Consider the following 15,835-nt stretch of genomic DNA (forward strand, 5'->3'; position numbering starts at 1 on the left):
AAGAGAAGACCACAAATAGGAAAAATTATTTATTTCCATGATAAGAGGGTAATGGATACAAATGCACAAAAAAGAGGTTATATATGATATCAAAAACATAAAATGAGGGAGGAGGGGAGTTAAAGAGTAGAGCTTTCAGACAGAGGTCAAACTAAAGAGACCATCAATTCTGTATAGAAGGAGTAAGGAACAGAGAAGGACTACTAAAACATTGAGGAAAAAAGAAAGTTAAAAAATAGCAGTAAGTACATACCTATCAATAGCTACTTTAAACATCAGTGGACTAAGTGCTCCAATTAAAAGGCATAGGGTGTCTGATTGGATAAAACAACAAGACCCATATATATGCTGCATACAAGAGACACACTTCAGACCTAAAGACACTCACAAACTGAAAGTGAAGGGATGGAAAAAGATACTCAACGCAAATGGCAATGAAAAGAAAGCTGGGGTAGCAGTACTCATATCAGACAAAATAGACTTTAAAACAAAAACTGTAAAAAGAGACAAGGGCATTACATAATGATCAAGGGAACAATCCAACAAGAGGATATAACACTTGTAAATATCTACGCACCCAATGTAGGGGCACCTAAATATATAAAGCAATTATTAACAGCCATAAAAAGAGAAATAGACAGTAACACAATAATAGTAGGGGACTTTCACATTCCACTTACACCAATGGATAGATGATCCAAACAGAAGATCAATAAGGAAACATTGGCCTTAAATGACACACTAGAACAGATGGACCTAGTAGATATATACAGAGCATTCTATCCAAAAACCGAAGAATACACATTCTTTTCAAATGCACATGGAACATTCTCCAGGATTGATCACATGTTAGGCCACAAAACAAGTCTCCATAAATTTAAGAATATTGAAATAATACCAAGCATCTTTTCTGACTACAACAGTATGAAACTAGAAATCAACTATAGGAAGAAAATCAGAAAAGCAACAAATACATGGAGATTAAACAAAATGCTACTGAACAACGACTGGGTCAACGAAGAAATCAAAGAAGAAATCAAAAAATACCTGGAGACAAATGAAAATGAAAATACAACATGCCAGAATTTATGGGATACAGCAAAAGCGGTTCTAAGAGGGAAGTTTATAGCAATACAGGCCTATCTCAGCAAACAGGAAAAATCTCAAATAAACAATCTAACAATGCACCTAAAGGAACTGGAAAAAGAAGAACAAAGAAAGCCCAAAATCAGTAGAAGAAGGGAAATAATAAAAATCAGAGCAGAAATAAATGAAATAGAGACCAAAAAAACAATAGAAAACATTAATAAAACCAAGAGCTGGTTCTTTGAAAAGATAAACAAAATTGACAAACCTTTAGCTAGACTCACCAAGAAAAAAAGAAGGCACAAATAAGTAAAATCAGACATGAAAGAGGAGAAATTACAAGAGACATCTCAGAAATACAAAAGATTATAAGAGAATACTATGAAAAGCTATATGCCAACCAATTTGACAATCTGGAAGAAATGGATAAATTCTTAGAATCATACAACCTTCCAAAACTGGATCAAGAAGAAGTAGATAATTTGAATAGATCAATCACCAGTAAGGAGATCGAAACAGTAATCAAAAACCTCCCCAAAAATGAAAGTCCAGGACCAGACGGCTTCCCTGGTGAATTCTACCAAACATTCAAAGAAGACTTAATACCTATCCTTCTTAAGCTCTTCCAGAAAATTGAGGAGGGGGGGAAGCTCCCTAACTCATTCTATGAAGCCGACATTACCCTGAAACCAAAACCAGACAAGGACAACACACACACACAAAAATTACAGGTCAATATCACTGATGAACATGGATGCAAAAATCCTCAACAAAATACTAGCAAATTGCATACAACAATACATTAAAAAGAGTATACACCATGATCAAGTGGGATTTATTCCAGGTATGCAGGGATGGTTCAACATTCGCAAATCAATCAATGTAATACACCACATTAATAAAATGAAGAATAAAAATCACATGATCATCTCAATAGATGCAGAGAAAGCATTTGACAAGATACAGCATCCATTTCTGATAAAAACTCTGAATAAAATTGGGATAGAAGTAAAGTATCTCAACATAATAAAGGCCCTATATGACAAACCCACAGCTAATATCATCCTCAATGGTGAAAAACTGAAACCTATCCCTCTAAGAACAGGAACCAGACAAGGATGCCCACTGTCACCACTCCTATTTAACATAGTACTGGAAGTCCTAGCCAGAGCAATCAGGCAAGAGAAAGAAATAAAAGGGATCCAAATTGGAAAGGAAGAAGTGAAACTGTCACTATTTGCAGATGACATGATTTTATATATAGAAAACCCTAAAGAATCCACCAGAAAACTTTTAGAAGTAATAAACAAATATGGTAAAGTTGCAGGATACAAAATCAACATACGAAAATCAGTTGCATTTCTATACACTAACAACGAAGTAGCAGAAAGAGAAATTAAGAATACCATCCCATTTACAATTGCAACAAAAAGAAAAAAATACCTAGGAATAAACTTAACCAAAGAGGTGAAAGATCTGTACACCGAAAACATAAAACATTGCTGAAAGAAATTGAAGAAGACACAAAGAGATGGAAAGATATTCCGTGCTCTTGGATTGGAAGAATTAACATAGTGAAGATGTCCATACTTCCTAAAGCAATCTATAGATTCAGTGCAATCCCTATCAAAGTTCCAACAACATTTTTCACAAAAGTAGAACAAAGAATCCTAAAATTTATATGGAACAACAAAAGACCCCGAAAAGCTAAAGGAATCCTGAGAAAAAAGAACAAAGCTGGAGGTATCACACTCCCTGATTTCAAAATATACTGCAAAGCTATACTAACCAAAACAGCATGGTACTGGCACAAAAACAGACACACAGATCAATGGAATAGAATCGAAAGCCCAGAAATAAACCCACACATCTATGGACAGCTAATCTTTGACAAAGGAGCCAAGAACATACAATGGAGAAAAGAAAGTCTCTTCAACAAATGGTGTTGGGAAAACTGGATAGCCACATGCAACAAAATGAAAGTAGACCCTTACCTTACACCATACACAAAAATTAACTCCAAATGGATTAAAGACTTGAACATAAGACCTGAAACTGTGAAACTTCTAGAAGGAAACATAGGCAGTACTCTCTTCGACATCGGTCTTAGCAACATATTTTCAAGCACCATGTCTGACCGGGCAAGAGAAACAATAGAAAAAATAAACAAATGGGACTACATCAAACTAAAAAGCTTCTGCACAACAAAGGAAACCATTAACAAAACAAAAAGACAACCTAACAATTGGGAGAAGATATTTGCAAACCATACATCTGATGAGGGTTTAATCTCCAAAATATATAAAGAACTCCTGCATCTCAACAACAAAAAACTAACAACCCAATTAAAAAATGGGCAAAAGACCTGAACAGATATTTCTCCAAAGAAGATATACAGATGGCCAACAGACACATGAAAAAATGTTCAACATCATTAACTGTCAGGGAAATGCAAATCAAAGCTACAATGAGATATCACCTCACGCCTGTCAGAATGGCTGTAATTAACAAGATGGGAAACAACATATGTTGGAGAGGATGTGGAGAGAAGGGAACTCTCATAAACTGCTGGTGGGAGTGCAAACTGGTGCAGCCACTATGGAAAACAGTATGGAGATTCTTCAAAAAAATCAAGGATAGAACTACCATATGATCCAGCTATTCCACTGCTGGGTATTTATCCAAAGAACTTGAAAACACCCATGCATAAAGATACATGCACCCCTGTGTTCATTGCAGCGTTATTCACAATAGCCAAGACAATAGCCAAGCAACCTAAGTGCCCATCAAGGGACGAATGGATAAAGAAGCTGTGGTATATATACACAATGGAATACTACTCAGCCATAAGAAACGATGAAATCCAGCCATTTGTGACAACATGGATGGACATTGAGGGTATTATGCAAAGTGAAATAAGTCAGAGGGAGAAGGTCAAATACCGTATGATTTCCTTCATTAAGTAGTAGATAATAACAACAATAAACAAACACATAGGGACAGAGATTGGATTGGTGGTTACCAGAGGGGAAAGCGGGGGGGGGGGGGGGGGGGGGGAGGGCGAAAGGGATAATTTGGCACATGTGTGTGGTGATGGGTTGTAATTAGTATTTGGGTGGTGAACATGATGTAATCTATGCAGAAATAGAAGTATAATGATGTACACCTGAAATTTATACAATGTTATAAACCAATGTTACTGCAATAAACAAAAAATTAAGAAAAAAAAAAAGAAATGGGGATGGTAAAGCCAACAAAAAAACTGTAAAAAGAGACAAAGAGGGCATTATGTAATGATCAAGGGAACAATCCAACAAGAGGATATAACACTTGTATATACACACCCAACGTAGGAGCACCTAAATATATAAAGCAATTATTAACAGACACAAAAAGGGAAATAGACAGTAACACAATAATAGTAGGGGACTTGAACACTCCACTTACACCAACAGATACATCATCCAAACAGAAGATCAATGAAACTTGAACTTAAGATGACACATGAAGTTGTAGAAATGTGTTGCTTCATATCCCAAAAAGCCTTGTTTGAAGGATTAATATGATTTTAGTTGCTTTGGGATAGCAATTACCTTAAACAGTGAGGTTCTCATCATTAATAGATATTTTAATAGATGTGCTAGTAACACTTATTTCAGAAATCTTCTATAGAAATTTCCTCTCAGATATTATGATACTCGGCATGGTTCATGTGGGATCACTTGCTTCAAGAAGCCAAGTCCTGCAAATGAACTCTGTATTTTGGTCATAGTTGAAATTCTGGAGTTAAATGTTATATTTAACCATGGGAAAGTTAAATCTGTTACGGCAAACATGACTTTTTATTATTACTGGATGTCATATTAAGCATCTAGAACTACAGAGTGGTGTACTGAATATCGGATATGGAGAAGGTCTTTCTTTTTCTCATGTGCGTGATGTGATTAGCTGTGAAAATTCTCATATCAGCCAAGATCCTTCTCTGTGAGGTTTATTTGTAAGGGAGATTTCTCATTTAGTGAGAAAACAGGTGTGATTTCAGAATGGGGGGGGTCAGGTTATAACTTGATCTTGTACCTTACCACGGTGTAAGGTATGAACCAAATTCTCTGTTGTAGATTTGCTTGTATTTTTTCCTTTCCTACATCTTGGTGCTGTATTTATAAGTGAATACAGACAAGTATTCTGACTGAAGTCAAGAGCTTAAACATCATGAGCCATGTGTTTAGGCTAAAGAACAATGAAAATCCAGCTAAACATGGAGGGAGAGAGGTAGAATTCAAGGAAGCATGTTTTATGTAAAGGAGATGAGTTTATGAACAGTGGCCTAGCTGTTTTATTTCTGAATAATCTAGAAAAAAGTGGTGTGAATCTAGAGAACTTGCCACTGGTGCTTACCTTAAGTAGGGCTGGAGTCTAGATTATGAGAGAAAGGACCTTGCTTCCTCAGTGGCAAGGAGCTTTCAGACAGTGAATTCTAAGTTAGGCTGGTTGGGAGAAGATAGTCTTAGGAAGAGACATCAAATTCAGAAAGAACCTGGCAGAGAAGAACCTAAACTGGTTTATCTGGTGAGCTGGACCTGGCTAAGCTCTGTGATACATTGCACCTGAGATTTGTACTTGGTGAACCCTCACACCTTTTATTAGGTCGATATATTTCATCCATCCCAAGAGTGACCCTACTAATGAGAAATCTTTCCAAGAGAATTAAGGATAGGGCTATGTTCCGTGAGAAGAAATCCCTAAGTCCTCAGATGGGGACCCATGAAAGAGACAGCCTCTACCTGAGATTTCACTGTGTAAACTCACCCATGTAATTACAGAGATTTAAAGAGGCAGTAACATAATATCATAAATGTGGCCAGTAGGATCTGTTAATAAGAGCACACTGCTAATGAGATTATATCTGAGTCAGAGGCTGCTTGTAGGTAGGTGGTAGCTGTACAAACAGGTGCCCTGTGAGACATCTGTGTCTGAATCAGTGATATGCTTATATTGGACAGAAATTTCATGTGCATGAAAGCACTAGTATTGCCTTCGTGTTTGATGTTTGCTTTTGCATAGAGATTCTCATTTCATCTGAGCCTATCACTAGATAAAGCTACTCTTTTATTATTCTTGTTTCTCTGTTACAGAAATTGATGACTTGGATGCCATTGTACCTGCAGTAAAGAAATTAAAAGTACTTTCTTACTGAAAACAAATCAAATCATTTTTACTGTGTAAATTGCATTCTTAACATTCTAAGTATTTTGTAGGATTGATCTTACTTTGAGACAAGGGTTATAAAAATGTATTTACTCTCAGAATTCATCCCTTTCTTAGAATTGGGTCCTTCTCCATTCATATAATTTTTATTAACTTTGAGATTCCTATATAGAAAACAGTTGCTAAGTTAAAGTATAAAGTTAACTTTAGATCCTTTAATCATTTCTTAAGCAATTCTTGAGTGCCTAAAATTTAACATTGTTTTAAAGTATAGCGTGTGAGTAAAAGAGAATCTCAGGGAGAGAGATTGCAAGTAACAGAAAGGTTATATTTAAGTTCAGGGTTTAGTGACCTTTTTGGTTCTGGGAACAAGGAATGCCAATGGCTCTCTTAAGTCCAGCCAATAGGAAGCTATTGCTTTCTTGGCAAGGAAACGGCACCTTCTACTATATCCCTCCTGGCACTTGCCCTTTCAAAGCAGGAGGAAGAAAAGGAAGAAGATAAAAGTGTTTTATCATTGTTTAGGGTAGGAAATGAATTATGAGGTAAAGTAGATGAGTAGATAGATAGTAGATAGTCTCTCTTTTATAAAAAAGTGTCTTTTTTGCAATCTTGATGTAATGTACTTTTTATAAGGGCATGAGATCTTAAATAAAATTTTTGTAAAGAATTTCCAAACTTAAGTGTCCTCAGTGACTTATTTGTATTACTCACAAATAATGAGTCATATTCTCTTACTAGGCTGAGCCTTCCTTGGACAACTGGTTCACATTTGCTGCATTTTACATAAGTACTTTTCTTGCTGCCTTCTACTTATTTTCTCTTCACAATATTCAGTCTGATTTTCTTAAGGGACCAGTGTTCTGCCTCACATCTATGAGTGCAAGCCAGTTTGGGTTACCACCACTCCCCCTACCCCATTTATAAGTGCCAAGACTTCTCTAAGACTTCTCAGTTATTCTTGTTTGTTGTCATGTAGAACATTGTAGAGTTTCCAGGAAGCAGCATGGTGGAATGGAGAGAATAAATGTCAGTAGATAAGCATCCAGATCCTTGGTGTTGTGACCTTAGGGATTAGACATAAAATATGTCTTAAGTTCTTTCTAGATTTAAAATTCTTTGTTTTGTTAGCCTGCAATTACATTTCTAAACACTAGACCACAATTCGTGAAAGAACCTGTGTCTTTGAGGGGTGTGTAGAAAAAGTATTTGGATATTCAGTAATGTAAATACTCTGAGTTGATTAGATTACTCCAAGAAATTGCTATGAGACATAAATTATAACAACATTTGAAAGGAAGAAATGTAATTTAAAAATTATATTAATCGAAATTTTGTCAGCTAGTTTGTGGTTAACACTTAGTTTAAAACAAAGGTTTTCAAACTCTTCCTCAGAGGCCTTGGAGTTTTTCAGAGGGTCACTGAGAGGAGACAGTGCCACTAGAAGGAACAACCTTAGGCCCTCTCTATTGGGTCTACTTTTATCCAGTTTTAATTATTTAAGATATAAGTAAAAAACTACAATTATTGTTTAGCTCTTGATTTTTTTACAATTTTATTGATGTAGTGACATATAATGAACAGATATTTACAGTATACAATTTGATAAGTTCTGACGTATATATATACCTGTGAAACCATCACCACAATCAAAATAATAAACATACCTATCACTCCAAAATGTATCTCTTTGCCTCCTTATCCCCTGCTATCTCTAGGCATCAGCTGATCTGTCTTTCATCGCTATAGACTAGTTTGCATTTTACGGGATTTTATCTAAATGGATTCATACAGTATGTTCTCTTTCTTGTTTGGCCTCTTTCACTTCGCGTAATTTGAGATTTTTTTTTGCATGTTCCATTTATTAACGGTTCATTCCTTTTTATTGCTGTGTAGTATTCCATTGTATGAATATACCACAATTTATCTATTTACCTGTTGATGGAAATTTGGGTCATTTCCAATTTTTGACTACGACAAATAAAACTGCTATGAACATTTATATTCAGGTCTTTGTTTGGACATGTGCCTGATATCCAGTGTCTTGAAAACTGTTGTTTGCATGTATTTTTCCTGTTTTTTGTTTTGTTTTGATTTTAGTTTTGGTTGGTACAGGCAGATGGGTAACTTCGGTTTCTGTTACTCTATCTTGGTTAAAAGTGGAAGTTTAGAAGTCTTAAGTCTGAAAATATGTAGCATTTCTTAGGTTTTTATTATTTTTTTCTAATTTTATTGCATTGTAGTCAGAGAATATGGTCTTTGTGGTATTGAATTTTATACGTGTTCCACATGTGCTTTAATAAAAAGTCTAATCTCTATTTGATATATAGTGCTATTACGTGGTTTAAATCTGCTTCATTTCTATCAATTTTTTTTTTTTAGATTGGCCCTGAGCTAACATCTGTTGCCAGTCTTCTTCCTTTTTTCCTTTTTTTTCTCCCCAAAGCCCCAGTAGATGGTTGTATGTTGTAGTTGTACATCCTTCTAGTTGCTCTATGTGGGACGCCATGTCAGCATGGCTTGATGCACAGTGCCTAGGTCTGTGCCCAGGATCCGAACCCGTGAACTTAACCGCTACACCACCAGGCCGGCCCCCTCTATCCATTTTTTTGTCTACTTGATTTGTTAGTTTATGGGAAATACTGAAATTTCTCTGTGGGTTTGTCAAATTTTGTTTTATATATTTTAAGCCTGTTTTATAAGCACTTATAAATTCATAGTTGATAGTATCTTCTTGATTAATATCTCTATTTCTACTCATGCTTTTTGCCTTGAATGCAATTTTGTCCTTTCTTTTTCCTTTTTTCTTTTTCATTTATTTCACTAATCTTTTTTATTGTAAAATATAACACATATTAAAATGGTATAAACCATAAACGTCAAGTGTAATGAATGCTTATAAAGTGAACACCCATGCAACAACCAAGAAATAGAACATCCCCAGCACACCAAGAGGCCTCTCCTGCCCTCCATATGTTCCTTTGCCCAAGAGGTAACCATTAGTTGATTACATTAATCACTTCCTTGTTTTTTTAAATAGTTTTGTCACTTTTGTATGTATGCCTAAACCAAGACAGTTTTGCCTGTTTTTGAACTTTATAAAAATGGAATCATATTATATATTCTTTTTTAGTGTTTTTTCTTTTGTTCAATATTCATATTATTCATCTATGTTGTTGTGTGTAGGTCCAGGTCACTTTTTTCATTGTTGTCTAGTATTATGAATATTCCACAATTCATTTATCTGTTCTACTGGGGATTGACATTTGGGTTGTTTCTGGTTCTTGGCTATTGTGAACTGCTGCTATGAACATCCTGTAATATGTATCCTTGTACACTGGTGTGCAGGTTTTCTAGAATCAATATCCAACAAGTAAATTGCTGAATCCTAGGGGAAAACACTTTTGTATACAGCCACAGAGGCTGTGTACTGTCCAACTGAGGCTAGTACTGTTTCTCTAGATAACAATATAAATGGATCCTCTGGGGTTGTACAGTGTGGCGACTTTAATAGGGAATGTGTAGCTTCAACTTTAGAAGAAAATGCCAAACTATTTTCCAAAGTGTTTGTACCAATTTATACTCCTTCCATCAAGGTCTGAGGGTTCCTGCTTTTCCACATCCTGACCAGTTCTTGGTAAGTCAGATTTTTTACTTTTTGCCAGTGTGGTGTATAGAGCTATTATTGTGGTTTTAATGTTTATTTCCCTGATTACCAATGAAGTTAGGCATCTTTTCCTTTGTTTACTGGCCATTTGTATTTCTTTTTTGAAGTGCTTATTTGTGTCTTTTGTTTATTTTTCTATTGGACTGTCTTTTTGTATTGATTTGTGAGAGTTATTTATGTATTCTGGACATGAGCCATTTGGCAGTTACATGTGTTGCAGATGTCTTCTTCCATTCTGTGTCCTCTTTCCATTTTCCTATAGTTTCTTTTTATGAACAGAAGATCCTAATTTTAATGTAGAGATGTATGGTCTTTTCCTTTATAGTTACTGCTTTTTGTGTCTTATGAAATCTTTCCCTAGTCACAAGTTGTATAGTTTTGCCTTCCACATTTAGTCTCATACACCTGGAGTTGTTTGATTTTTTTTTTTTTTTTTTTTTGTGAGGAAGATCAACGCTGAGCTAACATCTATGCCAATCCTCCTCTTTTTGCTGAGGAAGACTGGCTCTGAGCTAACATCTATTGCCAATCCTCAAAGCCCCAGTAGATAGTTGTATGTCATAGATGCACATCCTTCTAGTTGCTGTATGTGGGACGCGGCCTCAGCATGGCCAGAGAAGCAGTGCGTCGTGCGTGCCCGAGATCCGAACCCAGGCCGCCAGTAGCGGAGCGCGTGCACTTAACCGCTAAGCCACGGGGCCGGCCCAGGAGTTGTTTGATTTTTGAATGTGATATGAGTAAAGGACCATTTTATTTTTTCCCTCATGAATACTCAATCGTCTCAGCACCATTGACTGAAAAATCGATCCTTTCCCCTCCGCTCACAATGCTACCTCTGTCATAAATTGACTATCTATGTGTGAATGAGCCCATACAGGGCTCTCTTTTCTGTTCTTTTGGTTCAGTTGTCTCTCCTTGCACTAGTACCACACTGTCTTTGTTATTGTAACTTTAAAATAAACCTTGGTATCCAGTTGAAGGCTTCTTACCCTTTGTATTTACATGTACATTGAATCTGCTTATCAAGGTGTGTACACACACACACACACACACACACAACCTATTGGGATTTTTATTGGGCTTTCATTAAACACAGATCAATAGGGGAAATTGGCATCTACAGTGTTGGGTCTTCCAACCCCAGACATGGCATAGCTTTCCATTAACATTTCTTAATAAAGTTTTATAATTTTCCCATAGGGATTGTTGTTAGATGTACAGTCACACGCCACGTAATGATGTTTCCGTCAGTGACAATCCACATATATGACGGTGGTCCCATAAGATTAGTACCACATAGCCTAGGTGTCTAGTAGGCTGTACCATCTAGGTTTGTGTAAGTACACTCTATGATGTTTGTACAACAACAAAATCACCTAACAACGCACGTCTCAGAACGTATCCCCGTCATTAAGTGACGCATGACTGTATTAATAGTATTTGACCCTTTATACATTTATAAATTATCTTTTTAAAATTTCGTTTTCTAACTGTTGCAGGAACAAAGAACTACAATTGATTTTTTAATATTTACTTTGTATCCAGCAATCTTGCTAAAAGCTTTAATTCTAGCAATTTATCTTCAGATTATTTTGGATTTTTATTCTTATGATCATATCATCTACACATAACAACAGTTTTGGTCAGATATATACCTGTTTTTTCTTGCCTTACTACACAGGCCACAAATACAGTACTGAGTAGAGATGGTGATAGGAAGCAGGCCTTTCTTGTTCCGTTTCAAAAGGAAATCTTTTAATGTTTCACCATTAAATATGATGTTTGCTACCATTATTATAAACAGAAATCTAACCTATCCTTGGGTATATCTTTTTCATCTTTTTATTTTCAACACCTCTATGTGTTTGAAGTAGACCTCTTGTAAACAGCAAAAAGCTGTACTTTTTATTTTCATGGAATTTGACATTCTACGTTTTAATAGTGGGTTTATTGTGCTTACACATATATTTATAGGTCTTTTGACTCTTCTTTTGTATTTTCTGTTTATCATATTTTTCTATGCTTTTTCTTTCCTCTTATTTTTTTTGATGGGGAGTTGACTTTTCCCTATTACCTTTTCTTCTCCTCTACTGATTTGGAAGTTTTATATTTCAGCTGTATTGCTACTTTAATTTAGTGATTATCTTAAAATTTATATTAATATATACTTTGTCAGTCAAGGTCCAGTCAGGAGACAGAAACCACATTGCATAGGTAGCCAAACAGGAAAACTTTAAAACAAGATGTGCTAACTAGTAAGAGGTAGTTGATTACTTTAAAAGGGGATAAAAGAGGACTCTAAAGGGTACATAGTAGCAACTTCAGAAAGCAGATACTACTCCCAGGGATGAAGCAGAGTGAACAAGAAAGGAACTTAGAAATTTAGAAGAGCGCCTTTCCACCAGGCTGAGATTTAAACCTCTGAGGAGAGGTTTGGCTGCCATAGGAACAGGCAACCCACTTGTGACAAAGGAACTTGCCAGAGGGTGCTGGCTGGTGCTGAACCATGAAGGCCGTGGTTTTGGTGGCAGATCCCAAGGGTATGAGCCAAGGGTAAAGGGTGCTTAGGTGCTTAAGTGACCAAGCCCCCACATGACAGTCAGCTGGCTGCCATGGGAGACAGCAGAAGAGTAGAAGAAAGAAAAGCTCCTTCTTGCTGTGGCCTTGCAGTGTCTCTCCAATGCCCTCTACTGGCAAAGCCTAACATCAAGCCCCTAGCAAAGGAGCTGAGTCTGTGGTGTCTCCATTGTCAAAGCAGGAGAAAGATGGGTTACTTTGGAGCCAAGAGGTGATGAACTAGTAACTGACATATACTTATTTATAATTTATTTTAAAAATATAGAACTATCTTTAGTTTCCTAAATAAGGTAAGGACTTGAACACTTTAACTTTCCTCCGAGCCAGCCTCATGTCCCTTCTTAAATGTTAGTACCAGCATTTTAGTGCCACTGTGTTTTTGCACCCAGTTTTTGCGAAAATTTTTGGTTGCTTACTTACTTGTTTATGTTTCTTAAACAATTAAGACTTACTTAGGTTTACTAATGTATTTTACGGATTTCTTTGCTCTTTCTTGTTTCCCACATGCCACTTCTGCCTTCATGTTACATTTTCTTTCTTGCTGAAATACATCTAGTGGCCGCTTTTCAGTTTAGTATTCCCATGTGTTGCATATTTTTAAAATTGTTTTTGTTTTACAGTTTTTGCCTGTGAGCATGCCTTTAGTGGGGATTATCTGCTGTGGTAGTCCCTGTGCCCTGGATAGGAGTGGCAACCCTGGCCAGTTTTGTGGTTGCCTCTGTCAGGGCTTCACATGGTTCCAGCTTCTAAACCAATTTCCAGATTAGTATCAAGGTTTGGGGGTTTCCACACTAAGTCAATTGTGTGTAACTTCAGACCCTGTGTTCCTGTACACAGATTAGCTGATTGTTTCCACCCACTGCTGACAACCAATTCCTTGTCCTTATTGGCAGCCAAGGTGTTTTCTGATGACACAAATCTTCTCAGGCTCCTCGTCCCTCACACAGTAGTCTTGCCTCCTCTCTGGTGTATGCTAATGTTCTGGTTCCCTTCAACACTTATACTCCCCTTTTATTCTTACACACTGCCTAGACTTTCTCTTTGGGCCATCGCCAGGAACTTTACCTGTGTTACTTTTTAATTAACCATGTTTAAAATAAATGTTGTTCATGGTTTAACTACGTTTTCTATGTGTTTGGAAGAGGAAGGATAGGTTTTCACTTGTCTGCTTTGTCTGCCATCTTGGTAGTTGTTTTAGGGTTGGTGATATTCAGGATGTGATATATGATGCCTTCCCTTATACTTCTCTGTATATGCTTTACCGTCTTCAAGGCACTTGTCTATTTAGTGAACATTACAATGCCATTGTCAGGCAGACAGGACAGGCATCAGTTGCCTTATTTTGTCATTCAAAATAGAAATCTCAGCAGAAACAAATTTTATTACATATCTACCATGTATTTAGCATATGCTGTCTTGGATGATGTGGGTGAAAATCAATTCAAGTAGCTTGTAGTTCAATTGGAGAGTAAACAAACATTAAATGTCAGACACAACAGAAGTAATTGCTTAGCATGTGACCTTAGTAGATACCTGATAAACCTTTTTTAAAATTAAATGTTACAAGGCAGGGAATTGTTAAAGTGAAAAATGCACAGTATTGACAGTAAATGCTATAGGTGGTGAGGAGAGGCCATTTCTGTGTGGACTGGCTTCATGGAGGAGGTGGGTTTAAAATAGGCCTTTAAGAGGCGAGTAGGATTTGAGTAGGCAGGATATAACATTTGGATTATTGTGGAATAGAGCATCTGCACATGAATAAAGTAGCAAAAAACTGGAGACCAAATTATGTTAGGTCTAAAAAACAAATTGAGGCGTGGGTTTTAATCTTGCAGAAAACAAGAAATCATAGGTAGTTTATAAGTGAGAGTAACATGACAAGAATTTTAAGATGTCACCATTTTTCAGAAATTTGGCAGTAAAGGCTGTGGTGGGGAGAGGAAACTGATGGCATGGGGGGGTGGCTTGAGTGGAAAAAGAGGATGTCACCTCAACAGTAGGTTTAGGAACTTCAGAGAAGACAAGAGTATTTGGTTTTATAAAGTTCCAAATGCAAAAGAGGCACTTGTTTAAACATACAATTTACATATTTTGCTTTTAACATGTTATTTAGGTGAACCAGACGTCTCTTAGAGAAGTGAAGTGGAGAATTCCCAAACCTGTCTAAGAGAAAATGAAAAGCCCCTTTTCCTCCCTGGCACTCTGCAGCAGTCTCCAGCGCTCTGCTCTAGGAGTGCAGACATGGGCCTGGGTTTGGAACTCGGCTTGCATTTTCCTATGGAAATCATGCCACATGCTGAGAGTTTGGTCCCAGGCCATCTCACAGTTAAAATCTCCAGTGGAGATTTTAACTCTAGGTTTTAGGTATATCACTGTAACATTGTTGCCATCAGAAAAGTACATTTTAGTTCTAAATTAGATACAGGAACAAATCTCTAGGCAGAGAAGTACCAGAGGGGCAGCAGAAGGGCTTAGGTAGTGTCAGCTCTTGGCACTTTTGGTATGGGTCACTTTTTACTCCCATAAAAGAAGCCTCCTCCCTTGGTCAGTTACTGCCCAGGAATACTGGTAGCTGCTCCAGGAACAGACCTCCCTTACCCTCTATGTCTGAGACACGAGGATTCTGACACATACATTCAGGCAAGTCCTAAGTCAAATGGTCTGTAATTACCTACCAAAAGTGAAAAATCACCCCTGAGGTTTTGATAATTTATTAGGCATGAATACCCCATTTCTTTCTGGATTTGAACAATTAAATCCAACCGAGAGAGTGGTTCTTGCTTTTACATGTTTACCTCTTCCTAATACTATCCAGTCTTAGTTAAATTTCACACAAGAATGTATGTATATATTTTCAAATAGCTGTTCTAATTTAAATTACAAAATATACATATGTACAAGATTTTAGTCTAACGGTGATAATGGTGCTCATCATCAACTTCTGGGCTGTCCATCTGGAGTCAGCTCATACCTGTAAGACAGTTGGGGTTGAACTTGTGTTAGTACTGAGGGAAGTGTTGTGGCAGCATCAGGACAAGTGGCCTAGTCTAGCCTGCCTGGGTCTCTGCGGGACCAGGAGAACCCATCTCTGTAAGTTGGCCAGCCAGGGCTCAGGCTAGAGTTTACAGAGGTCCTTTAGGTAAGTGAGATCTGCAGGCAGTAAAGCTTTAAGTAAAGGTGATCATCTGTCTCCCTCCTTGACAGCCAAAGGAGCTGAAAAATGTACTGAAAGGGGAAGAACTTTGGAGAGAGAATATGGGCAACCATCTGAGACAATGTCTTGAGTAGCAGATTAAC

The 15,835-nt window shown here is 37.0% G+C and overlaps 2 protein-coding genes across 10 annotated transcripts in view; one reads left to right on the forward strand and one right to left on the reverse strand.

Annotated features, from left to right (window-relative positions):
* CEP70 (centrosomal protein 70) overlaps positions 1-6,993 on the forward strand; it is an 87,528-nt gene extending 80,535 nt beyond the window's left edge. For 4 of the 6 annotated variants that reach the window (XM_058552104.1, XM_058552114.1, XM_058552093.1 and 1 more), the window contains one exon: positions 6,222-6,992. In XM_058552104.1, the coding sequence (XP_058408087.1) occupies positions 6,222-6,283 (62 nt within the window). In that variant the 3' untranslated portion in view covers positions 6,284-6,992. Of the gene's footprint in view, positions 1-6,221 lie in introns of all 6 variants that reach the window. The other 2 variants (XM_058552124.1, XM_058552133.1) reach the window with 2 other exon arrangements.
* Positions 6,994-13,821: 6,828 nt separating this feature from the next.
* ESYT3 (extended synaptotagmin 3) overlaps positions 13,822-15,835 on the reverse strand; it is a 51,925-nt gene continuing 49,911 nt past the window's right edge. For 2 of the 4 annotated variants that reach the window (XM_058552244.1, XM_058552254.1), the window contains exon 22: positions 13,823-15,509. In XM_058552244.1, coding sequence (XP_058408227.1) covers positions 15,473-15,509 — 37 coding nt within the window. In that variant the 3' untranslated portion in view covers positions 13,823-15,472. Of the gene's footprint in view, positions 15,510-15,835 lie in introns of all 4 variants that reach the window. The other 2 variants (XM_058552264.1, XM_058552235.1) reach the window with 2 other exon arrangements.

Source organism: Diceros bicornis, chromosome 2 (assembly GCF_020826845.1).
Source record: "Diceros bicornis minor isolate mBicDic1 chromosome 2, mDicBic1.mat.cur, whole genome shotgun sequence".
NCBI lineage: Eukaryota > Metazoa > Chordata > Mammalia > Perissodactyla > Rhinocerotidae > Diceros > Diceros bicornis.